This window comes from Lolium perenne, chromosome 2 (assembly GCF_019359855.2).
Source record: "Lolium perenne isolate Kyuss_39 chromosome 2, Kyuss_2.0, whole genome shotgun sequence".
Lineage (NCBI taxonomy): Eukaryota > Viridiplantae > Streptophyta > Magnoliopsida > Poales > Poaceae > Lolium > Lolium perenne.
The window spans coordinates 321,296,774-321,323,674 of record NC_067245.2 but is presented as its reverse complement, the minus strand read 5'-3'; the positions used below and the strand labels follow the sequence as shown (position 1 = coordinate 321,323,674).

The 26,901-nt window shown below is 47.7% G+C and overlaps 4 protein-coding genes across 4 annotated transcripts; 2 read left to right on the top strand and 2 right to left on the bottom strand.

Moving 5' to 3' along the window:
- Window positions 1–8,303: 8,303 nt before the first annotated feature.
- Window positions 8,304–8,837, bottom strand: LOC127329519 (uncharacterized). The gene has a single exon (XM_051356026.1). The coding sequence runs from the start codon at window positions 8,835–8,837 to the stop codon at window positions 8,304–8,306; it is 534 nt and encodes a 177-aa protein (XP_051211986.1).
- A 379-nt stretch (window positions 8,838–9,216) lies between these two features.
- LOC127329520 (uncharacterized) lies at window positions 9,217–9,690 on the top strand. Its single transcript, XM_051356027.1, has one exon. The coding sequence runs from the start codon at window positions 9,217–9,219 to the stop codon at window positions 9,688–9,690; it is 474 nt and encodes a 157-aa protein (XP_051211987.1).
- Window positions 9,691–12,764: 3,074 nt separating this feature from the next.
- Window positions 12,765–17,677, top strand: LOC127336635 (uncharacterized). The gene is made up of 5 exons (XM_051363470.2): window positions 12,765–12,951; window positions 13,528–13,688; window positions 16,117–16,929; window positions 17,014–17,166; window positions 17,262–17,677. Exons 1-5 carry the CDS (start codon window positions 12,783–12,785, stop codon window positions 17,403–17,405), a joined length of 1,440 nt encoding a protein of 479 aa, XP_051219430.1. The 5' UTR covers window positions 12,765–12,782; the 3' UTR covers window positions 17,406–17,677.
- A 1,234-nt stretch (window positions 17,678–18,911) lies between these two features.
- On the bottom strand, window positions 18,912–21,353 carry LOC127336636 (uncharacterized). The gene is made up of 3 exons (XM_051363472.2): window positions 19,623–21,353; window positions 19,338–19,532; window positions 18,912–19,216 (listed from the first exon to the last, which is right to left on the bottom strand). The coding sequence occupies exons 1-3, from the start codon at window positions 21,351–21,353 to the stop codon at window positions 18,917–18,919; spliced, it is 2,226 nt and encodes a 741-aa protein (XP_051219432.1). The 3' UTR covers window positions 18,912–18,916.
- Window positions 21,354–26,901: the final 5,548 nt, after the last annotated feature.

Genomic DNA, 26,901 nt, shown 5'->3' with positions numbered 1-26,901 from the left:
GGAGCTTCTAGCGTGTAAGCGTGCGGTCCAAGCTGCCCGACAACTGGGAACGAGGAGGCTGGTGCTGGAGACAGATTGCGCTGGAGTGGTCAGCAAGCTTCGGAAGGAGGAGTTGGATCGATCGGTCCATGGCCCTTTGGTTGAGGAGATAAAGGTGCTGATTGGTGAGTTTGAGGACTCCTTGATCATGCATGTTCGTCGTTCTAGTAACGGAGTGGCGCATAAGTTAGCTAAGGAAGGCTGCAAAAATAAACTGTGTAATACCTGGGTTTCGTCTTTCCCAGATTATGTATTGGATGTTTTAGCTCGTGACATTGATTAATAAAGTTGCAGCCTCTTGATCTCAAAAAAAAAAAATTGTTCAACATATCAAAGGGCACCATCCAAAATATCTTGAGGACACAAAATAGCAAAATGATTTGAGATCTTACAATTAGAGGTCAACTTTCGCATGCTTGGTAGCTCGAAAACTAGTAATGATGTCCTCATTCTTTGACTTGCAAGAATAGATCCATGAAAGCCTTCGAATCAACAACAGGACCACCACTCTTTCTCTTCATATTTCACAGCCAAATGATGCAAGCTGAAAAACGAAAACAAAAGTAACATTAAGTCTTCTGAATTTCAGATTTTTTATTTAAAATATCTCAACGATTGGAACTGGTCTGATAATAAGTAGTAGACAGTAGTAGCAGACCAGGGGACGGAAATCACGGAAGGCATGAGCAATTGAATTCGGCAGCCGGGCATAGAGCCCCGATCGGCGACAGGCCCTGATCGGTGACGAAGGCGAGTGTCACAGCCGCGGTTTTTCGTGTAGGTGAACCAGAGAGGCCGTTAGAGCATCTCCATCGGCGGCCTCGATAGCGGCCCCGATAGCTTTTTGGGGCTGGCCTCGTTTTTGGGCTCATACCTGCGCGTCCCAAACGGCACCGGCCATTTTTCGAGCCCAATAGAATCGCCGGCATCCCCGGCTGGCTCCTTCGCCAAGGGCGCGAATCGGGCGCGCCGGCGCCTCGCGAAACGACGGTTTCCGCGGGTGGGGGCGCCTTGTTAGCGAGAGGACGCGACGGTTCGCATCGACCGCGATGCGGGAAGGTTGGTCGTCGGCGTTTAATGGCCTCCCGCACGGAAACCGCGGCGGCCACGAGAGCAGCGACTGGCCACGCGGCAACCAATCAGCGTAAATGTGGGTAGTTGCCGCCGCTATATAGTACGTACGCCGTCCACACCGCCGCTCCATTCTCTCCTCTCCACCACCGCCGCTCCACTCTATCCTCTCCACCACCGCCGCTCCCTCTCCACAGCAAAATGTCGCGCCGTCTGAAGACCACCTACTCGATGCTTGGCCTCAACGGCCGCACGATGCATCCGCCACCACCGCAGCCACAGCCGGAGCCTGAGCCGGAGCCGCAGGCCAACGCCGACTACAGCACCGACGAGGACGTAGACCCATGGTTCGCGGCGTGGGACGAGGTCCACGTCACAGCCGCGGAAGAAGAGGCGGCGGAGGAGGCAGCGGAGGAGGTAGCGCAGTCAGGGCAGCCGCCGCAGGCCCCCGCCCACCCGGATCAAGTGGCGATCCTCGCGTCGCTGAAGGTGGAACGATACCACCAGCGGTTGAAGGAGGAGAGGGACGAGTTCATCAATGACGCGAACCTCCAGCACGACCTCGAGATCTCGTGCCAGCGAGCGGCCACGGAGGAGGCGGGACGCCGCCTCATGGAGGCGGAGCGACAGAAGCTCGCAGAGCTCAACGCTCACCGCCACTACGAGGCGTTCGCCCGCCAGGTGGCGAGGCACGCCGAGATCCATGCTTCTCGGGAAAGGATGGAAGCGCGGGGACATCGCCGCCGGCAAGCCCCTGTGACGCCGGTCGCCATGCTCCACCGCCAGATGCACGAAGCTAGGGAGGAGAAGCGGGCACGGACGCAGGCCGCAATGACGAAGAACGATGACGAGGCAGGGCCGTCGAGCGGACCAACCGACGGCCAGTAGATAGGATTAAGTTTAAGTTTAAATTCGAGCTACCTTTGTATGAACTTCGTATAAATTTCCTATGAATTTCAGTTTTTAAATATTATTTTAAATTTAAAAATCTATCGGGGCCGTCCATTTGGGGGCGCCGGTGTGGGAGCAGCGTCCCCAAATAGAGGATGCAGTGCTGGCGCCTCCCAAACGAAGGTGACAGCGTTCCTGCTGGCGCCTATTAGGAGGCTACCGGTGGGTGAGATGCTCTTAGGCGGAGACGATACTCCCTGGGACGAGTGTTGCACCTGCTGTGTCGACGTCGGCCGCTGGGACTCCGCCGTCGTGCGTCGCCGTCTCCCGTCGTCCCGCAGTGTTGCCGGTTCAGTTAGGGATTTCGGGAGTTGGAGGCCTGGGCGCTTCCACTGGTAGAAAAACAGGCTTCCGTCCGGCCCCATTAGTCGCGAAACTATAGGAACCGCGACTAATGCGGCCTTTAGTCGCGGTTCGGGAGGCAAACCGCGACCAAAGGCCTGGGCCGAGGGCGCTCGGTGGCCAGCTGGTGCACGTGAGGGGCTTTAGTCGCGGTTGGCCAGGCCAACCGCGACTAAAGGTCCTCAGGCCTGGCCCGAAGGCCTTTAGTCGCGGTTGGCCAGGCCAACCGGGACTAAAGGCCCATCCCTATAAAAGGGCCTCAGCTCACAGCACTTAGCCATTTGGTGCCACTTCTCTTCACAAGCTTCACAAGGGGGTGTAGGTTTGCTTTTGGTTCCTCTTATGCACACAAGGTGTTTGATAAAATGCCCCAAGAGCATGAAACAAACATGATATATATGAAGTGTTGGAGCCGCACTTGAGCTTCCTTATTTATTTTTTCCTCCTCGATCGCGGTTAGCAACTTGAACCTTTCATGTGTCATTGATAAAATATGCATGTGTGTAGTTCATTGTTTAATTTATATTGTTTGTAGCTAGTTAGTTTAACAAATGCATGATGGTTAATTATATATTTTATATTATAATAATGCAGATGAATCGGCAATGGATGTACGGTAACCGACTCTCCGGCGAGTTCACTACGGGTTTGAAAGATTTCCTCGTAGTGGCTAATGCGAACAAGCAGGGGGGTTTTGTTATCTGTCTATGTGTTAACTGTAAGAATCAGAAGGGTTACTCTTCCTCAAGAGATGTTCACATGCACCTGCTTTGGCACGGTTTCATGCCAAGTTATAATTGTTGGACCAAGCATGGAGAAAGAGGGGTTATAATGGAAGAAGATGAAGAAGGGGATGATTTCATTGATGAAAGCTATCTTGCTCATTTCGGTGATACTTTCATGGAGGATGCTGAAGGTGAAGGGGAAGGTGAAGGGGAAGGTGAAGAAGAGGCACGTGATGATCCCGTTGATGATCTTGGTCGGACCATTGCTGATGCACGGAGACGCTGCGAAACTGAAAAGGAGAGGGAGAATTTGGATCGCATGTTAGAGGATCACAGAAAGGCGCTGTACCCCGGATGCGATGATGGTCTGAAAAAGCTGGGCTGCACACTGGATTTGCTGAAATGGAAGGCACAGGCAGGTGTAGCTGACTCGGCATTTGAAAACTTGCCGAAAATATTGAAGAATATGTTTCCAAAGAATAACGAGTTGCCCGCCAGTACGTACGAAGCAAAGAAGGTTGTCTGCCCTCTAGGTTTAGAGGTTCTGAAGATACATGCATGCATCAACGACTGCATCCTCTACCGCGGTGAATACGAGAATTTGAATGAATGCCCGGTATGCACTGCATTGCGTTATAAGATCAGAGGCGATGACCCTGGTGACGATGTTGAGGGCTAGAAACCCAGGAAGAGGGTTCCCGCCAAGGTGATGTGGTATGCTCCTATAATACCACGGTTGAAACGTCTGTTCAGGAACAAAAAGCATGCCAAGTTGTTGCGATGGCACAAAGAGGACCGTAAGTCGGATGGGGAGTTGAGACACCCCGCAGATGGAACGCAATGGAGAAAGATCGACAGAGAGTTCAAAGATTTTGCAGCTGACGCAAGGAACATAAGATTTGGTCTAAGTACAGATGGCATGAATCCTTTTGGCGAGCAGAGCTCCAGCCATAGCACCTGGCCCGTGACTCTATGCATCTACAACATTCCTCCTTGGTTGTGCGTGAAGCGGAAGTTCATTATGATGCCAGTGCTCATCCAAGGTCCGAAGCAACCCGGCAACGACATCGATGTGTACCTAAGGCCATTAGTTGATGAACTTTTACAGCTGTGGGGCAGACCTGGTGTCCGTGTGTGGGATGAGCACAAAGAAGAGGAATTTGACCTACGAGCGTTGCTTTTCGTAACCATCAACGATTGGCCTGCTCTTAGTAACCTTTCGGGACTGTCAAATAAGGGATACAATGCATGCACACACTGCTTACATGAGACTGAAAGTGTACATTTGCCAAATTGTAAGAAGAACGTGTACCTTGGGCATCGTCGATTTCTTCCGAAAATTCATCCGATGAAAAGAAAGGCAAGCATTAAAACGGCAAGGCAGATCACCGGCCGAAGCACCTGCGGAACACTGCTTGGTGCTGAGGTATTTGATATGGTCAAGGATTTGAAAGTCATCTTTGGAAAGGGTCCTGGCGGACAATCAGTTCCGAAGGGAGCTGACGGGCACGCAGCCATGTGGAAGAAGAAATCTATATTCTGGGAGCTAGAATATTGGAAAGTCCTAGAAGTCCGCTCTGCAATCGACGTGATGCACGTTACGAAGAATATTTGCGTGAACCTCCTAAGCTTCTTGGGCGTGTATGGGAAGACAAATGATACAAAGGAAGCACGACAGGACCAGCAACGTTTGAAAGACCCTGATGACCGGCATCCGGAACGGTTTCAAGGTCGTGCCAGCTACGCTCTGACCAAAGAAGAGAAGGTCATCTTTTTGAATGCAGCGGTATGAAGGTCCACGTACGGATTCTCGTCCAATATAAAGGGAATAATAAACATGGCGGAGAAAAAGTTCCAAAACACGAAGTCTCACGGCGCCACGTGATTATGACGCAATTGCTTCCGATTGCTTTGAGGGGGCTCCTGCCGGAAAATGTTCGAGTAGCCATTGTGAAGCTATGTGCATTCCTCAATGCAATCTCTCAGAAGGTAATCAATCCAGAAGTTCTACCATGGTTACAGAACGATGTGATCCAATGTCTTGTCAGTTTCGAGTTGGTGTTCCCGTCATCCTTCTTCAATATTATGACGCACCTCCTGGTTCACCTAGTCGATGAGATTTCAATTCTCGGTCCTGTATTTCTACACAATATGTTCCCCTTCGAGAGGTTCATGGGAATATTAAAGAAATATGTTCGTAACCGTGCTAGGCCAGAAGGAAGCATCGCCAAGGGCTATGGAAATGAGGAGGTAATTGAGTTTTGTGTTGACTTTGTTCCTGACCTTAAGCCGATTGGTCTTCCTCGATCGCGGCACGAGGGGAGACTAAGTGGAAAAGGCACGATCGGAAAGAAATCAACGATATGTATGGACGGCCATTCTCTGACTGAAGCACACCACACAGTTCTGACCAATTCCAGCTTGGTGGCTCCGTACTTTGAGAAACACAAGAATATTTTACGCTCGGACAACCCTGGGAAGCCTGAATCCTGGATTAGGAAGGCCCACATGGAGACTTTCGGCAGTTGGTTGAGAAAACATTTAATGAATGACGATCATGTTGTAGATCAGCTGTACATGTTGGCCAAGACACCATCTTCGACTATAACGAATTTCCAATGGTACGAGATAAATGGGAATACATTTTACACGATCGCCCAAGATAAAAAGAGCACCAACCAAAACAGTGGTGTCCGCTTTGATGCAGCAACCGAGAGTGGGCAAAAGGTCACATATTATGGTTACATAGAGGAGATATGGGAACTTGAGTATGGACCCTCCTTTAGGGTCCCTTTGTTCCGGTGCAAATGGTTCAAGCTAACAGGAGGTGGGGTAAAGGTGGACCAGCAATACGGAATGACAATGGTGGATTTCAACAATCTTGGTTACCTTGATGAACCATTCGTCCTAGCGAAAGATGTCGCTCAGGTTTTCTATGTGAAGGACATGAGTAGCAAACCGAGGAAACGGAAAGATAAGAAAACGATCAGTACATCATGCGATGATCCAAAGCGCCACATTGTTCTTTCAGGGAAAAGAAACATCGTGGGAGTGGAGGACAAGACAGACATGTCAGAAGATTATAATATGTTTGCTGAAATTCCGCCCTTCAAAGTGAACACCGACCCAAGCATTAAGTTAAATGATGAGGATGCTCCATGGATACGGCACAATCGTAAGCAAGCAGGGACACAAGGAAAGAAATGATGTGTAATAATTTATTGTACCAAACTTTGTTGAATGGATCATGTGAATTATATTACCCGTGATGTGTTTGGTGTCCATTTTCGAATGATTCAATTGACTCGAGATAGCACTGATGATACATGAAATTTGGAGTGATTCAGTCATACAACTGCCTAGGGGTATAATATGCATACTCGTATTCTTCATAGCCGCCGCCGTTGTACTGGTAGTCGTCGCCTTCTAAGTTGCCGCCGTCGTCGTCGCTGCTGTCGTCGCTGTCGTCGGGCGGCGCTCATGGCTCGAACTGAGGGTAGCGCAGGCGGGGGATATCGCCGGCCGTGATGTAGTCCATGACGCTCTGCAGAGTCCGGCCGTACCACCATAGCCGACGGCCAGCCTCGTGGAAGTTCCCAGGAGGCAGACCGTCCTCCTCATACCTGGCGAGCGCCCTCTCACGCCGATTGATGAAGAAGGCGTCCCAAGTATGCTGGTTATCGGGATGGCAGCGGGGATTCATCCGCTGCTCCGGCGTGAGGTCGAGGTAGTAGGGGTTCGTGATGGCCGCCCGGCGCGCAGTACCCTGAGGGACGGGAGGGACCGGCACGCCGCCGGCGCTTAGGCTCCAGCCGGCGGGGACGCGGTAGCCCGGTGGGCAAGGGTAGTTCGAGGCGCAAGCTCCTCCACCTGCTGGTAGGTTAGAGTGGGTGCGGTGGAAGCCATGAGGGAGTGATGAGAGATTGTAGAGATGTGATAATGCTGGCCAAGCCGGGCTACATATATGTAGTGACAAATGGCGGGAAAAATGGGAGCGGGAAGACAGGAGGCGGGAAGAAAGTGGCGGGAAGAAAGAGGCGGGAAGAAATTGGCGGGAAGAAATTGGCGGGAAGAAAAAGAGGCAGGAAGACAGGGAAGAAATGGCGGGTAGACGAGGCGGGAAGAGGGGGTCGGCGGAAAGACAGAGGCGGGAAGAGGGGGCCAACGAGAAGACAGAGGCGACATCGAATATATTATTTGTATTTTAAGATTTTGAATTGAATTAGTTTTATTTTTCTGAATTTTTTGATATATTATTTGTATTTTTAAGATTTTTAAATGAATTAGTTTTATTTTTCTGTATTTATTGATATATTATTTGTATTTTTAAGATTTTTAAATGAATTAGTTTTATTTTTCTGTATTTATTGATATATTATTTGTATTTTTAAGATTTTTAAATGGATTAGTTTTATTTTTCTGGATTTTTTGATATATTATTTGTATTTTTCATATTTAGAAATGAATTAGTTTTATTTTTCTAAATTTGTTGATATATTATTTTGTATTTTTCACATTTATAAATGAATTAGTTTTATTTTTCTGAATTTTTGGATATATTATTTGTATTTTTCACATTTAGAAATGAATTAGTTTTATTTTTCTGAATTTGTTGATATATTATTTTGTATTTATAACATTTACAATTGAATTTCTTTCGAAAAAGGTCTTTAGTCGCGGTTGGCCTGGCTAACCACGACTAAAGCTCAATTCCGCGGGATCCGCAAAAACGGGCGAAAAATTGGCTTTAGTCGCGGTTGGCCAGGCCAACGGCCAAACGCGACTAAAAACCCTTCCTTTAAATATCCGCGCCCGCAGGGCGGCGCATCAGTTCTTCTTCCTCTCGCCCGCTCCGTCTGCCGATCGCGCCGCGCCCGAAGACGCCGTCAGGCTGCCCGGCCGTCGCCGGCCGTCGTCGCACTCGACCTTCGCCGCCGCTCCTCGTCTTCTCCTCTCTCGCCGCGCCGCCAACACCACCGCGCCGCGCCGCCAACACCACCGCCGTACCGAGCCGGTGCCGCGCCGCCGCCGCCACAGACCGCCGCCGCCCGACGACGACACGTACAGCAGCGTAAGGACTACCCGCGCGCCGCCTTCTCAGATCGCCGCCGCCGCCTGCCTCGATCTCGCGGCCGTCCGCCGGCGCAGCCGTGCGCCCTCTCCGGCGGCCAAGGCCTACATCATGGAGGAGGGCGGCCACTCCCACCCATCGATCCGGGCGTCCACCATCTTGGCCCCTTTATTAGGAAGGTGAGGGATCATGACGACCTCGTAGTGCGGCGACACGGCAGGATCGAACACGATGTAGTCATACCGGGGGAAGCCGGTCCAGCTGATAGGAAACGATGGCCGCGGGAAGGGCAGGCTGGCCCACCGCCGCGTGGCGGGGTTGACCACGTAGGCGCAGCTCAGGAGTAGGAGGCCGTTGCAGTGGTCTGCGACCGGGATTGGATCGGTGGTCGGCATGTACTGGTGGACCTTGCCGCTGACCTTGGCGGACGGCGGCACAGGGCGGGCCAAGAGCTCCGAGAATGCGTGGTCGTTGAAGCTGATGAAGATGCCGGCTAGCGGGAGCTGGACAAGTTGCATCAGGCGGTGGTTGTGGATGACGGCGCGCCAGGAACTGTGGACGCACCGCGCCGCGGCCAGGTCATGGGCGGAGACACGGCGGAGGATGTCGGCGAGTAGGTCCTCGGGTACCAGCTCCATGATCGATCTGGCGATCCTGTGCTATGATGTTGGTGTCTCGATGCCAGGGCTCGATCTCTTTTTATGAGGTTGGAGCTCAATCCGAGTAGGTTTAATATTCGGTGTGAGGCCAAATACAAACGACACGATATTGGAGCGCTTCGTCTCCGTACATACAAGCAATCTCCGCACGCAGGTTAGTACGTTGATGTACCAGTAGGAATTAGTTGAGGGAGTCACGCCACGCTAAGGATAATCAAGATCATATCCGACCCGGAGAGCAAGGCACAGCCCAAGAAAAAAGCTACACACCAGCACAGAAGAGCAGATCGATCGGGCAGGGGGCTACTGCCTACTCTGTTCAGCGCACGAGCATACGCAATCGCGCGCCAGATCGACCATGGAGCTGCTACCGGTGGACCTACTCGCCGACATCCTCCACCGTCTCTCCGCGCACGACCTCGCCGCGGCGCGGTGCGTGCACAGTTCCTGGCGCGCCGTCATCCACAGCCACCGCCTGATGCAACTTGTCCCGCTCCCGCTCGCCGGCATCTTCCTCAGCTTCAACGACCACGCATTCTCGGAGCTCTTGGCCCGCCCCACGCCGCCGTCCGCCAAGGTCAGCGGCAAGCTCCACCAGTACATGCCGACCGCTGATCCAGTCCCCGTCGCAGACCACTGCAACGGCCTCCTCCTCCTTAGCTGCGGCTACGTAGCCAACCCCGCCACGCGGCGGTGGGCAACCCTGCGTCTTGGGTCATGGAAGACGTCAACTATCATTTCTACTGCGATAGGTTTCCAGATTACGGCGGACAAGCGCCACCAGAAGATAGATTCGAGTGGGACTCTGACAACGACGATGTTCTCGACATGAAAGATACTCCCTCCGTTCTTTTTTAATTGACTCAGATTTAGTACAAAGTTGTACTAAATCTGAGTCAATTAAAAGAGAACGGAGGGAGTACAACTGAAGGGCGGTACAGGGAAGGTATCACCATCCTCGGGTTTCATCCCCACAAAGAAGTCTTATATCTGAGCGAGTCGATGAGGAGAGGATTGGCCTATCATATGAACGCCTCCAAGCTTCAGGACCTGGGAAATATGTACCCGACACGATATGATGACTTTGCAGATCCTCATAGATTCATATCACTAGCTTTTCCGTACACGCCGTGTTGGACTGTAGAGTTCCCTTCAAATAATTGATTCTGAAGCTTATATGGATTTTTTTACTTTGGAGTTAGAAGCAAACCATGGTCCATGGTGTGCAAAAAAAAAACCATGGTCCATGGTGCAGTTAAATAGGATTGATCGCGTGATGTTACTGTATCTTTTTTTATTTTACTTTAAAGATGAGTCCATCTTGAAGTTTAGTAGTATGTGCAATGATTCCTAATTAAACATAGTAAACCATAATGCCAGTATTTTAATATGAACAATTTTATAATTTTATATCGATTTTGCCAATTCCCAGTCAACTTTTGACCCAGAGTTTGCTTAATTTCTAGTCGACCCCGAGAAAGTTAGATTGCGTCGTGCCATGAATTGCAACATGGACTGCAACTGGGATTTTTTTCCGATTTGAAAATTATGTTGAGTTGCAACTCAAAAACAGAAAATACTCTCAAACCATGGTGACTTGTCTAACGTTATGCTTCCAACCGAACAACAATTTGCCTAATGCCATCCAATTCTTCACCTTCTAACCAAAACAATAATCCCTCTCGTCTCTATTTGGTTCATCTACAAATATGGACAAGGCCAACTTAACCATGTTTGCACTTCTGCCAATGGTGTATTTGGTTCACTTGGTATCTCTTAGTGGGAACACTCTCCCTAAGAGCCAGTGGAGCTAATATGCCAAAATATGTGGAACTGAGCCCGTGCTCGTATGGCTAGCCTAAGACACATCAAATCGGATTTAGTCATTACTAAAACCGAAGTCAGTAGGGGTACTATTATGAAAAAACATACCTTTTAAGGGGGAGAAATGGAGATATGGATTGTCTATAGGGCCTCGTTGATCAATAGGAATAGTGCAAAAAACACCGGAATATGAATTGTTTTAGGGTATTCATCTATCTGACTCAAAAGAATGGAGCATAGAAATAAGGAAAAAATAACATGGCATTCTTCTTTGTTTTTTTCGATAAGGGAGCAAAAATTCCCAGCCTCTGCATCAATTGATGCACACGGCCTTTTTATTGCAAATATCAAAAGTATTCAAGGTTCAAGTGCGGGAATAAAACGAAATACAATCATGGATCTGACATAGTTGCAACATGAATCAACCAACGGAAAAGACGACACAAAGCTAGACTAGCCATACTCTATCCTATTACTGTGTCGCCATCCAGTAGCCCGGGAAAACAAGTTCTGAGTAACCAAAAGCAACCGAGTGCATCCAGTATCCATATCCTTGCGCTGGTCCACAGGTAGCAGGAAAGCCCATAAATGGATTCAGTGCACTGCTCGATGGATAACCTGCAAAAAGTTAGTACCTTTTTGATTATTGAAAATGATATCATTTCTAGTTCTCCAAATTGTCCAACATATGACAGAGATTCCAATTCTAATTCAAATTTTATTATTATCTTTCTTTAGAAATCCATTTAACCAGTTCTCAAACATATTATTAATACTTGTGGGTGGAGGAATGTTATAAGCAAAATAAATCATCCTCTAAATTATCTTAGCAAAAGGACATGCAAGGAACAAATGGTGAACAGTTTCATTTGCATCACAAAAACAACACTTCTGAGACCCCGTCCACCTACGCTTTGCCAAATTATCCTTAGTAAGTAAAATTTTGTTATTGAGAAACCACATAAATATTTTAATCTTCAAAGGGATTTTGAGTTTTCACAAATACTTACGCAAGAATCTAGCATGTCCATTCATACAATCGAGATACATAGATTTAACAGTAAACAAATCGGTTTCAGTAAGCTTCCATCCAAATTTATCAGGCTCCGTATTAAGATCAACAACAATAAGTCTCTGACACAAATGCAACCATTCATTATATTTGTGATCATTTAAACTTCGTCTAAACGTGATATTGAGCGGAGTTTGAGCCAAAACTGTGGAAACCAGGACATTCTTATGTTGAACAATGTTGTACAAAGAAGGATATCGAAGGGATAGAGGAATATCCCCTAACCAAATGTCTTCCCAAAAACGTACCGAAGTACCATCACCAACTTTGAAATATCCCCTACTGAAAAATTCAGATTTCACCTTCATAAGGCCTTTCCAAAAGGGTGAATCCGTCGGCTTTGCTTGTACTTGAGCTAGAGTTTTAGAATGAAGGTATTTGTTATGCAAAATTTCCTACCACATACCCTCTTCGGTAAGGAGTTTGAAATTCCATTTACTAAGCAAACATTTATTCTTTGGTATATGTTTCAAAGAGCAAACAGGAATTTCACAATCCATCCAAAACTATTCTTATTAATATCTTTGCATATGTTTTAACCTTAATTTGAAAATTCTTGTGCTTAGTTTATTCCCATGAATCAAACACCCGAAGTCCCGTTCTATCTTAATTCTATATTTGTGCAGTTATTACTATTTTTTCAAAATCCTGCGAATCAACTTGTAGAAGAAAAGTACTCAAGCTAATGAATCTTGTGGAAAGTCGAAAGGAAAAATAAATCCAATAAAAAGGCTTTGTAACAGTATTTTCTAACTAACTTTGCAGCAGTTATTTTCCCAAGTGCCATAATTCAAATAATTTATATCTCCAAAATATAGCATTTTTCTGAAAAGAAAAAATAACCTAGAGAAATAGTAAGAGGCCCAAGTAAAAAAAAAAACTAGGCCCAACAAACCACCACGTTCAATAAGCACGAGCCTGGATATATATATTACCCTCAAACGAGCCTGAAACGAAATCGTTAGTTCTCCGGTCCAGACCCGTCACCGGAATTCCAGGCGAGCGGGAGCGGCAGGGTGCGGCACACCATGGCGGGCGGGGGTGGCGCAGCGGGTGGCGTGGGCTGTACTAGGGTTTCAGTCGCCGACCGGAGAGCTTGGAATCGACCGACGCCGGCGAAGAGGAACCGGAGGCGGAGGACCGGGACGCTCGGATTCAAGCGGCGCCTCCTCCGTCCCGCTACTCATTGGATGGCAGGTTAGTTTGTCCCCTCTATCGACTTTGATGCGTCTTGGATCACAAACTGTCGCACAGCACGGTTTCAATCCAAACACCAGACTAGCACTAGCCCTTGGTTAGATAATTTTTCTACTTCATGGAGTACGTACGGTAGCTCCGATTGCATAATAGGCAATGGCGCCTGCGCCTCTGCTTCTTTGGCCGACCAGCACCTGTATATGCAACATGCTCGCCATGACAACACCCATGAAAGAGTCGGGTTTTTTTTTCTGAAATATAAAGGATGCGTCCACATTTTACTTAATTTATCCAGTTTTCCGCTGGAGGCTTCCATGGTTGAGGAGTCCAAGGCTGAAATCAGGACAAGTGGACAACTTCATGATTCGCTACACATCCTGGGACTCCCTTTCTGACCTGGCCGGTGGTCACTTTGTTTTTGGTATCCAGAGTTTCACCCAAACACTAATACACTACTGTCTCTTTAAAATGTTGTTAGAGATCTTGCGCTGTAGTTGGATAAGGGAAACAGATTGGATTCAGCATGTGTATGCTAAGTTGTCCGTATGATCCGTAACCACTCATGTGCTACTGCAGACGGATTGATTGCTTCGCGGGGTAAAAGGAAGTGCCAACGAGATTATGTTCCAGGTGGATCAAGTAGTGACCAGGCAAGCACAGAAGGATCGCCCTGCCAACTAGATGATACTTCTCAGAGTGGCAAAACAGATGTGTATTCAGGTCCAGATCTTCCAGAGGTACGTCAATAAATTTGTGGACATGTGCTAACTACATGAACGAACATGACTTCATTTCTTAATCCTGTAATCTGCTACTTCATTAGTAGCTTCGTCTTGTTCCGGCCGTTACAGATTTAACCCCCTGCAAATGACACTGGCAAGCGTCAGTTTTCTGTTATCTTTTTGGTAGTTCCATGTAGATTTCCTGGAGCATCGCTGGCTGGTGCCTCTTTTGTGTTAAGGGTTAGGAGATTCCTCAGTGGACAACTTGCGCCTGGCCTCTTCCAACAGTAGTACATGAGGGATGTCAACCTTTTTTTTTTTTTTGATGAAAGGGAATGGCCCCGAGGGGCCTGGAAGCTTTGATTAAACGAACGGACGGTACAAGGTTACAAACAGCCCCCTGGGAGAAAAGGAAAATACAACACATGGCTGATTTTTTACAACCAACACCCTAGATCTATTCGCGAAAACGCGATCAGGTACTTGGTCGCCGCCGCCGATTTGAAACCACCACCTCCAGGCACCGTCGTCGCTGCCGGGGAACATGCCACTTGGGACGTCGCTGGCGTTGCCTCCCGGAGTGGGGTTGATGAAGATCCTCACGCAGAGGATAAGGAGTCGAAGAAGAACAAAGCTTCCCGACATGGAGTGGCTTCTTTCGCCCAAGATAGCCCCGGCGTCCCTTCGCCGTCGCTGATGAACTCCAACACGAACCGCTTCCAGAACGCACACCTCACGCATGCCGATTTCCTTCCAAGAAAGAAGCTGAGCAGCAGCAGTTTGCCTCACAGCATCCCTTCCCTCCGCACCATCGCCATGATGGCCAAAGAGGGAGAGAGATACCAGGGGAGCAGAAGCTGTCGCCCAGACACCGAACCTCCACGTCGTCAATGCCGAGGATGAAGCCCAGCATAGCTTCTCCCCCTCGCCTCCACAGCCGTCCAGGAGAAGCTCCACCGGATTGTAGCCCTCAACCCGCCGCCCCTCCTCCTCGCCGCCACGCCCGGCCAGGAGAAGCTCCGCGTCGAGGATCTCGCGCATCTGGATGTGGATGACGACCATGATTTTATTCAAGGAGACTGCGTTCCCCTCCGCCGCCGCCAGCTCCGACCGGAGGAGCACAAAGAGAGAGAAACCCTAGGCATCTCTGGATCTGGCCGCCATGACCATGAGATCTGCTCCGACTACCGGGCATAGAGCCCAAAACTACCTTACACCTAGACCTAACTACGCCGGCGCCCCTCCTAGCCCAGCTCCGACCGGCTAATCCGGCGGAGAGGGCATCAGAGAGGCCCGGGCGGCGGCGAGAGCCAAGCAAGGAACTGTTCACGCGTGAGAGCTATGATGGGGGAAATGAGAGCCTTCGGAAACTGTTGAGGGATGTCAACCTCATCTAGCTCAGAACAAACTTCTTGCAGCATCTCCCACACCTTACACGTTATTTAAGAAAGCTACTTCCATCATATTTTCCAGATCACTAGGAGTTCCTGTTTTGTCGGGTTCTCTGACTTTGAGTGTTTATGTATATCAGTACTTTGGTTGTTGATTGCTCTTAAGGTCAAGGTGCTACCGTATAATCATTACTTTGGTTGTTGATTGTTGTTAAGCTCAAGGTGCTACCATATAATCTTGCACAAAAGGAGTTTTTGCTTCTCTCACTAAAGAAAGCTGGAGGCTTCTTTGTTTTTTTGTTCACTACACATACACAATCACTGCTCTTCACTAGTGTCATCTCTTTCTGGTCAGTGATGTTGAAAGGGATGACCAAATTCCTCCTGGTTGTATGACAATCGTACCACCTTCCATTTCCGAACTGCAGTACTGTCCGTTGTCTTTGTCTCATTGACATGCAAGGTGGAAATTGACCATATGGACCAGACCATTTCTCTCAACCCCCCCCCCCCCCCCCCCCTCCTTACCGACCCTGCAACAAAATCCCCAACAAATGGAAGCTAAATTGGTACTCCCTCCGGCCCAAATTAGTTGTCGCAGGTTTGCCTAAACCTGCGATAACTTATTAGTTATTTGGGCTAAAGGAGTACCAAAATCTGAAATAAAAATAACGGAATGTGGATTACCAAGTCGATGAAAGCACTTGAGTTATTTACAGTGGCATCAAAATCCCCTGGAACACGTGATTTTGATGTTCACCAGGCTTTGCAGATATGACACTTATTTACCCAAATAAAGTAGGACCATATCAGTTAGACATAGATTTTGACTTTTCATAGAGGTTAATTAATCATGTTGTTTTTGGTAGCACTGACAATGGTGTCTTTTTCGTACCAAAAACCACCGCCAAAACTTTTGGGAAAAGATGCTCAATATACTAACCATGGTTTCCAACGCGTTGTATCTCTGCAACATGGTGCACTGTGTGCAATCATGGGCATGTATTTTACAGTGCTGATGTTGAGCTTTTCTCTGATGCTTGTGCATGCAGGACATGTGGCATCATATACATTCCTTAATGCCTCTGAGAGATGCTGCCCGAGCCGCCTGCCTGTCTCAATCCTTTCGCTATTCTTGGAAACACCATCCCAACCTAATTTTGAGTAGGGAAACATTGGGCTTGGACGAACATGTGCATCAAAAGGAAACAACTATGGATTTCAGAAGCAAAATTGACCACATCCTTAGAAACCACTCCGGCAATGGTCTGAGAAAACTCAAACTCAGGATGGTTCCAAATTACAATGCCAAGGACTCTGATTATATCGATAGATGGCTTCAAATTACTGTTACACCAGCGATTGAAGAACTCACCCTTGCCGTGTCTTTAGATAGTCACAAATACAAGTTCCCGTGCACACTTTTATCGAATGGGATGGCAGACTCGCTTCGTCATCTTTTCCTTGCCGGTTGTTCCTTTCATCCTACACCTGGGCTTTGTTGCTTGAGAAGCCTGACAAAATTAGAGCTGGTTATGGTGCGTACTACAGGGGACGAGTTATGGAGCCTTCTTTCCAGTTCGCCAGCTTTAGAACGGCTTTCACTTAATTGTTGCAACAAAGTAAGCTACTTGAAGATACCTTGCCATCTTGAGCGGCTAAGCCACGTTGAGGTGCATGAATGCAGCAAGCTGCGAGTGATAGAGAGCAAAGCTCCAAATCTCTCCAGATTTCACTTTCTAGGTAAGCTCAAGGTACAAATCTCACTTGGAGAAACATTGCAAGTGAAGAACTTGCACATGAACTGTACCGATTTTGGTTGTGATACTCGAGCAGAACTGGCATGCAGCATGCTAAGCAGGGAGGTATGCTCTAAAACTGTAGGTCTGCTTAATGATTCTTTATAAGCTAGTAATTGGAATTATAACTAATCTGACACTATTGTGTAGGTGATCAATTCACCAAATGTTTATAGTAAATTTCTTGAGCTGAAGTCCTTGAATATTACAATTGGAGAATTGCCCTTCGGTCGGAGCTTTGATTGTTCTTCTCTGGTCTCTTTGTTTGGTGCTTCACTCTCTTTGGAGACCTTCATCTCGCATGTAAGTGCCCTACTTTTATCCTGCAAACATGAGTAGTTAGTTAGCCATGGTGGAACTGTCAGCTGAAAGATGGTTGCCTTTTCATTCATCTCCAGGTTTCCAATGAACTCAAGCAGCATGCAATGGCTTTTGGAGATCCTTCGGGGCTGTGGATCTTGGGGACCGGCGGTGGTTTGTCCCCAATGAATAAGGGGCTGGTTGAGTTAGCATGTCATGTGCTCAGAGCCTGGTTAAGCTAAAATGCCCCATCCTGGGGACTGCAGCATCGCTTGTACTGAACAACAGATAAGTGTACATGGTAATACCAAATGCTTTAAGCGCTTGGCCATCGAAAACTAAACTAGGCAAAGTGTGGAGCCTTTGTGAAGCTGTTCAACATGAGATGTCAAGTTGTGTGGTACTTATAGTTGCTTATAAAGCTGTAGCTAGATCTTGTTTTCTTAAATTACCGGGACCGGTCACTGTTTAAAATGGGGATTAGCACACAGACAAGGACCTTGGAGAAATTATTTTTTGTTGCATGTGTTCATCATCTTTAGAATCTTAGCACTAGTTTTCATGTTACTGTCTCACTTACATGAACAGTGAACATGTTCACATGCCCTCGTGCCTCGTGGTTTCATCATTTTAGTAGAAGGGATAACTCACTAATTTCTGCAATGACAATGTATGTGCTCATTGTGCTGGTCATGTCGACTTTACATTTGTCCGAACAGTGATTGTGTACTTGAAATATTAAACAGTATCACTCGCCTAACCTCTTGGTTTTTGGGTGCTGATCCTGGTTGCAACTCCTACTAAGTTGTATGAAGTGGGCGTTGGTCATGGCACCCAAACTGCAATAAGAGCTGAGCGAGCGTGAGGAAAGTAAGCTATCGAGGCTAATGGACAAGCCAGCCGGATATGTACCATGTGAAAGCTCTCGAGAAGCTGTGGTCTTGTATGTGCACAGCCTTACAAGGGTTGCTGGAAGCGTGTCGCAGGGTACTATGTGACATCAGATCTGCTCAAAGCAGTAACGGCGTGACATAAAGGGGGTCACCTTGAGGATAATTATAGGCTAGCGTTCTTCTCCTATGGGAAGCCAAATTGTTCATGTAGGAGTACTTGTCAAGTGAACCATTCCAAGCAGCTTGTACATGGAGTTCAGCAGCGCCTCGAGTAACCTGATGAAGCTTCAGAAAGAGGTGGATGTAGTTACTTGGCATGTGGCATTTGTCTCGACTTTAAACAAATTTGGATGTATCTAGATACTAATATAGATCTAGATACGTACCGGCAATGCTCTGTTCTGTCCATTTGTATTACATCTAGCCTGTTATCGATAGGTCACCCCTTAGTCAGCATTTTCTTTCATGTCAATCATCAGTATATTGTTTCAGTGTTGTATTGTGGTCAGACATTTTTGACGTATATATTGTTGAAGTGCTGAGACATTTTCAAGCGTTCTACAATATCTATAAGAGTTGTATACAGTGGGTCACTCGGAGCATGTTGATCAATACAAACACCCTGTTCCCAGTAATCGAGATACCCAGCGAAGAACTATCTAGTAGCATCTCCCTCACTTTGAAAGTTAAAATGTCCAACTCATTTCATCCATCAGCTAAGGTTCTGATAACACCACACATGGATAGCAGTTACATATATAGTGGCATCTCCCTCACTTAAAAAGAATATCTGGCAAGTATAAAAAAAACAATAGTTTCATATCTCTGATAGGAAACAATCTTATTCGTCCGACGACACGCTAACCGGATGCTTGCTCAACTAAATTACCAGAGCTCGAATAGACATGGCAATTCACGGAAGGATACGCCACGAAACAGTTGTAGATTTTGGTGCTGCAATCTCCAAAAGTACATGCCAGCTTGACCGTCACTCTTTTAAGCATCGGCGAGCATTTGGATATAACGCCTAAGAAGTCAATCTCGTGGTCCTCACCGGTGAGCCCGTCGATTTCCAATTCATCGAGGCATGGCAAGGAGATACTTTGCCTTCTCCAGTTCTTGGGGTTAGCACAAGGACAATTTCCTGAGCAAGCTCGTCTCTGCTTAAGAAAATGATGGACATTATAATGCATTATTGATTTATGCTAGCTCCACAACTGGGACCATATCGAAACCAGATTTTTGCTCAACATCTGTAAGCTAAACGTGGGTGAATGTTACCGGTGGACACGATGGTTGGATGACGATCTTGAGCTTCTCCGTAGCAGCACGAATCCGCTCCATCCCGAGTATACGCAGCACCAGTGCGCCGAAAATGTGCCCACATGTGCACAGTCTTAGGTCCAGCACTGAGAAGTTGGTAATCAAAAGTTTCTCCGTCTCCTTTGCTAAGATCGGCCTTGAACCCAGACGACCCTGTAAAACAAGTTGGCAAGGTATTATGCATTAAAGGAATCTGAATTTAGTGCCTAACTCCAGTAAATTGGACACAGATGACTGACTTACGCTAAGAATGCAAGATATGTGCAAGCACAAGGTATGCACACGAGGGTCACATGTGTCTAGCTCTTGCCCGCTCTCTAGACTCGCGCACTCGAGACGCCAGAAACCAAACATCACAGCCGATGTTGTGTACCGGCGCTTCCATGAGACCTTCTCAACCATAGGCGCTGAGATGGACACGCTGAGTTCGCTACCACTACCAGCCGAAATCTCCATCTCCAATTTCTTAAGCTTGGGTGTGACTATGTCGATGGTGTGGCATTCCGTGTTACTATGGACATGAAGGTCCTGCACCGACGCCGAGTGGACCGTGACATCACCCGAAGCCATGGCCACCTTGAGCACACGCAAGCGTGGGCAGCGGCTGAGCAAGGTGCTGAGGTCGACAATGCTACAACCCTCAGAGATGGACAGCCCCTCGAGCGCCGAGAACTCGCCATCCAGCAGTGCTGTGAAGTATACATTTTCTAGATCCAGCTCAATTGACATGGCACGCTGGAAGCAAGGTAGGTTGGCCTCAATGGGTGAATCAAAGTGGTGAGTGAATACGAGCTTCTGCACTGATATCCTCGCCATGGCGCGGAGAAGATCACGGAATCCCGGGGCGTAAAGATTGTCTGTGGAGCGACTGTCGACGCCGAGGAGGGACAAGGTGAGGCCGAGCGCGGCAGCCGCCGCCTCAAGTGCCTTGAGAGCTGCTTTGAGCGCGCGGAGATGGAGCACACCACGGAAGACGACACCGAGAATGCGAAGGCGCGGGCAGCGGCCGAGCAAGGTGCGGAGGTCGACGATGTTGCCAGCAATGGACAAGTTCTCGAGGACAGGGAAATCGCCGGACGGCGGCGGGCTGATCCTGAGCAACCCAACGTCGAGCTCGATCGAAGTGGCACGGTGGAAGCAGGGCAGGTGGGCTGCTGCTTCCATATCCAGGGCAAAATCGTGAGTGAACCTGAGCTTCTGCGGCGACAGCCTCGCCGCGGTGCAGAGAAGGCGGTGGAATCGAGCGGCGTCGACTCCGTGTCTGTGGCGAGTGTCAAAGTGGACGCCGAAGAGTGACAGCTCGAGGCCGCGCGCCGCCGCCGGTTCGAGCGCGGCGAGCTCGGCATCGAGCGAGTCGGGATCGACGCCGCGGAAGGTGACGGCGAGCACGCGCAGGCGCGGGCAGCGGCCGAGCAAGGCGCCGAGGCCGGCGACGTTGCCGGCGAGGGACAGACTCTCGAGCGCGGGGAACTCCCCGGCCGGCGGCGGCCTGATGATGTGCAGCCCGGCGTCGACCTCGATCGAGGCGGCGCGGTGGAAGCAGGGCAGCACCACGGCTCCGCCGTACGCCTGCCGAGGCTCCTCCCTGAGGACGAGCACCAGCTCCGCCGGCGAGAGCAGCGCCGCGGCGCGCAGCAGCGGGCTCGGTTCACGTGGTGTTACCGGGAAGCTGATGCGGATGGAGGACGCCACGGCCGAAGCGGCGGCGGAGAATCTGGCGAGCGCCGCCTCGATCTTGTCGGCCGCGTCGGCGCGGAAGGCGAGATCGGCGAGGCGCGTCCAGAGGCCGAGCCACCGCCGCGAGAGGAGGCCGGTGCGCGCGGCGGCGCGGACGCTGCCGAGGCGTGCGAGGATCAGCAGGATCATGTCGTCGGCTAGAGCGCTGATGCGGTCTGAAGACGGCTGAAGGCGCCCGGAGCTGGCTCCATTCGGCGGCGGCGGCGAGCGCCTGCGACGCGCCGATGGCGATTCCATCATCGCAAGGAATGGGTGAACGAACCCCTGGAACTCCGCCCCAACAAAGACAAAGGAACCTAAAAAGGCCCAAACTCACCCAGCGGCCAGCGTCAACCAGCCCAGCCCATGATAGCCCCGCCTTTTTACGTTTCAAATTGTCCGGGTTTTTTTTTTCAAACAAAAATGTGAGAATCAACTTGTCCACTTGCTCAACATTAATCCCGTGTTCTAATTTAAGATGTCGACACATAAGCTATTGTACACTGAGCTATATGTATTTTAACTACTACCTCGGACCCATATATGGGTCGAAGGAAGTAGTAATTTTGCACGTGCTTTGCACATTTAGACATCTGATATAAAAAAAATCATTAAAATAGTTAAACTTGTATCCATACGAAATGAATTGATATTGGTTATTCATTGATTCCATTATGTATCTAAGTGTGGGTATCCCAAATACAATTACGACTCCCTCCGTTCCTAAAAAAGCTTCACAAATTTGTCTACATATATAGGTATCACTAATAGGAAAATGGGCCTTTAGTCCTGGTTCAGGGCGACCTTTAGTCCCGGCTGTTCAACAGGACTGTGAAATCAGGACTAAAGGCCCTTCACGTGGCCGATGTGGAACACTCGAGCTGTAACACCAACCGGGACGAAATAACGCAGTATGGTTTAGGGTTTTAGCCCCTTTATTTTGTGTTTTTCATTCAATTCTTTTTCATTTTGTGTTTCAATTCTTTTTTTATTTCAAACTAGTTTTCGTATACATATTTTATGCTACTACATATTGTACACATTGATGCATACATAATATAATTTCTCTTAGGATCGAGCATACATATATACAATTTGGCATAGTTTCTACCTAATTACATGGAGATCACTAAATTATATGGAGGCATTAGCGGCAATGGAATTCTCCGGCTGGATATATGACCTCCGCAAGAAAGAATCCCGTTAATTCCTCTTGAATTGCTTGTACGCGGTCCTTCGGTACGAGCTGTTCCCACAACTTATCGTTCTTTAAAATAAGGAGATAGATATGAATATATGAGTTGTGTGAATATATATCAAATCATCGTAAAAGAAATTATGAATGAAACTCGACACAATTGATGTTAATGAAATAAAATTATGAATATTGTTTACATACTTGAAGGAAATCAGCTATGCACCACTCACTGCCCGTGATGCAGATTACTCGCAAACGTAGAATGCACATAAATTAGTCACATGTGTCTGCCTCAACCACTTTACAAAAATCTAATTTAATCACCGGACCTAGTAGTCAAGAATGATAATCGTATTGAAACTAAAATTAAAGAGATGCGCGGACCTAGTACTACTTACATGCTTTCGTGAAAAGCGCATCTCCGGTTTCCATTCACCGACAACCGCCTTGATGAACTTTTTTCAAACCCTGCGTCAAAGAAAATAAATAAAGAAGTTATTAATTATTTGATACGAGGAAATGAACGAAAGAGGCCGATATAGTGCGATAATGATTGAAATTGCCGCTAGAGCACAAGAATGATGCTCTCGTACAACTCAGGGTATTGGGGGTCAATGATATCAACTTTTCCAGTGCCAACTTGAATGCTTAGCGTAATCCAGTGGAAGTCGCACACATTTATATTCGCAGACATGCATAACTCATCAATTACACTAAACATCGAGTAAGCAAAAAAAAATACAAGACAATAACACCTACGAGAAGCTGTAATGAAATAGTATTTCCGATCTTTCATTTTGTCCAATTTAAAACCTTAGCAAGTTATACTCTGTGTCCTTTGCGTGGTTTGGTACCGTAAGCCAATTAACGGTATATGGGTCAATGAACGCAATGGCATATATTATCCGTATTTTACATTCTTGAATCTTCATTATGCATGAATAGCGTACAAAAAAATACAGTGAGGATAATTACACGCAATGAACGAACTAAGATGGAGACTTTATTACATAAATAAATCACTTACAGATAATAGCAACTTACGAGAGATTTGTCGAGGACGTCTTAATTATACAACTGAAAAAGTTCTTCAAGCATAATACATACTGGTTCTCACGGAAGTAATACTCTTCTTTAGCTTTCACCATGAGCGTGGTTCGCTCTTTCTTTATGATATCCATGTAACAAGTTCTGTAATATTCGTATTTGTGTTGGTAGATGCGGGACTTGCTCGTGGCTCCCGACGGAAAATTTATATGCTAGTTCAGCCTTGAGAAAATGCGCCACGTGCGTTGTGTCTAGCTACTGGTTGATATGACTAATTAAACGCGTCATGTATTCTAGTCGTACTACGATACAATACCTTTACACGTATTCTTAACCGAATCCCCTCCGTGGCGTTCGACCGCTCAAGCAATCAATTAGGTCTGGAATTAAAACTCGAAACTCGTGAGCTAAATGAGTAACTCGCGACTCGCCTCGCCTCGACTCGAACTCGATGTATAACGAGCCGAGCCGAGTTTTAAATTTTGTCGTTAAATGAGTTCAAGCTAAATGAGTCGAGTTCATGAAACTCGCGAGTAGCTCATTTAGCTCGGTAAAAATAAATAGTAGTTTGTATAATCTGGCAAAACAAATTAATCTAGCCTGAAATGAGCAAGTAGTGTCGTGTCGGCCCCAGCCCATCATATTGGGCAAGTATATTTGTTCTTTCTCGACATGGCGACCTTATACTCAGGATATATTTATTGTTGTAGTTTATACTGGTCCGATACCATAATTATAATGATTATTGTGCATCATTCATGCCCAAATATTTAGGAACAATGCATTATATGTTTTACATATTTTATTTGAAAATTTTAAACGAGCTACTCATTAGTTACTCGCGAGCTTTGCGAGTCGAGCCGAGTTTCAAATTTGAACTCAATTATTAAACGAGTCGAGTCGAGCTAACTCGATTGTTGACTGAGCTTTAGCGAGTCGAGCCGAGTCGGCTCGGCTCTGCTCGAATTCCAGCCCTACAATCAATCTCGTGGAGCGATTTCTTTTCTGTCGTTTCCTTCGATCCCGCGGGGGGCCCATGTCCAACGGTTTCCTTTTGTCGTTTCCTCTAATCCACGCATTTAATTCATTCCTTTCTTATCGTTTCTCCTGATTCTACGTATTTATCTAGCGCCTGATTTTCTCACGGTTTCCGGTTTCCTTTTTTATCGTTAGCGTTCCTTTTTTTATGGCTACCGTGATTTTAGTTTCCTTGTTTTCTGGTAGCGTGATATCCGCGATATTTGTTTCCTTTTTTTATAGCTAGCGTGATTTTAGTTTCCTTTTTTCGGGTAGCGTGATATCTGGCCAACTTAAATCAATTCCCTTTTGTGCTATTTTTCCTTTTTTCAATGGAAAACGCTGTCCTTCCCCCGGGGGAACAGCGCTCTGTTCCTCCGCTCTGCGTGACTGACGCGTGTCCTGTGGGACCCATCCTTTCCTCCAATTCTTATCTCTTCCTCACGGACGCAGCAGAGGAACCACCACACCGCACGACACTGCTTTTCCCCACCGCCGCGCCGCACCCGGTCCCTAGCTTGTTGCTGTGCTGGCCGCCGCACCCCACCTACCTCCAAGTCCGGCCGCCGCGCCCTCTGCAGCTCGCGCCGCCGGCATTGCAAATCGTGTCGTCGCGATTTCGAGAGATCTCGTCGTCGCGCGCCCCTGCAGCTCGCACCGCCGCTGCGCGCCACTCGATTCGCGCCGCCGCCGTGCCCTAGAGCTCCCACCGCCGGGGCTCGTGTACAAGCATGCGCCGCCGCGCACTCCGCCGGAGCTCCTACCGCGCACGCCGCCGCTTTTGCCCGCGCACTCATGGAGACGCGGCCGCTGCCGCTCGTTGTGCAGCCATGGGCGAGCTCGACCGCGCCGCCGCTGCTCTCGACCGACCCGCTGTAGCGCTCAACAACTCCCTAGCACCCGCCGCTGTCACGCTCTAGGAGGATCCCGCCGCGCGCCGCTCTATAGCACCCACTGCGAGCCGGCGGCGGCGCCACCGTATTCGTCGCCGGCGCGCTGCGGCCGCTCCGTCCCCTCCCAGCCACAACTTCGTCGCCGGAGTGTTGTCGTCCAATGGTGGCCGGAGTGCCGCAGGTGCTCGACCTTGCCGCTCCCAGGCCTCTGGTCATCTTTTTTTCTTTTTTGTATGTGATAGCTGTATACACAGGCCCAGGATGCTACCCTAGTTTGATGATAGCTACAATAACATTTTCTTTTGCTACATTCTTTTTCTGGTTGAGCTAATATAGTATAAATTGTTTGCTACCATGTCTTCCATGAAAATAAGTTGTTTGCTACATACCTATATTTTTCTTGCTATTTTGATTATGTGTTTTTGCTGTATTCACATAAAATTCATGGTCCCAGGTTTTCGGCGAGAGGCTCCGACTAAGTCACTTTTGCTACTTTTTTTTCTTGATTTTTGCTATAATAGCATACGTTTTTGCTACAAGTTCTCCGGAGAGGTCTCCGGTGAGACTTCGACGAGATCGGTTTTGCTACAATAGCAAAAAAAGCTGCTACAATTTTTGTGTTTTTTTGCTACTTTAGCATATTCTTTTTGCTACCATGTCTCCGGTGAGGTTCCCGGCGACGCCTCCGGCGAGTTCCCGGGTGATATCTCCGGCGAGTTTTTTTTTGCGAGCTCTCCGATGAGGTCGGTGTTGCTACAATACCATAATTTTTTTGCTACAATAGTACAACATTTTCGCTACATCGTCTCCGGCGAGGTCTCCGGCGAGTCTCCGACGAGATCTGTGTGTATTTTGGGTGAACCGTGTTTTGCTACAATTGTGTTGATTTTGCTACAAACGAACCGTTTTTTGCTACTTTGGTACATTATGGTAGCAAAAGTGGGACTGAGGTATACTGTGACACGTGTCATGATCTGGACGGTCCAATCGAGCTAATCCAACGGCTGTCCATCCGGGGGATTAAAAATCTAATCCCCCGGGGGACGCTCAGCGTGACCCTTTTTCAATTCCCTTTCTCCAATTCCCCTTTTTGTAATAACTAGGAAAAATGCCCGTGCGTTGCACCGGGAAACAGAAAACACAAACACTCGAGCGAATCATTTTTGACTACACTTTTCATATGTTCCACCAATCCACCATCGACGAAGGTGGTCACCTTTTTTCTATTCATTACAAACATGGTTAATCATGAGAAGTTGAGTCTACGAGATCGCCGCTTTATCGACTTATAATACCGCGGAACTTGTAAGGCACCGCCCATATTTTAATTTAAACTTGGTACATGTTCCATATCCACAATTTAATTCTACTACTTGTTATGATGGTGATCTACCCGAACAAAAGTCGATGCTTAAAAAATCGAGGAATTGAGCTGAGAGGAGCAACACTATTATAGTTTTATCTAGAGTTGAAAACAATTATATCAATAAACATGATTGAGAAAATGACACATCTAATCAGAAAGCAACATATAATTGAGCTAGCCAATAAATAATTATCCACAGGGTAAGAATTGACTCTTCAAAAGAACAATGATCACAGCATGTAGAAAAAATAACTGCATACGGGTTGTAAGAAAGAAAGCAACATT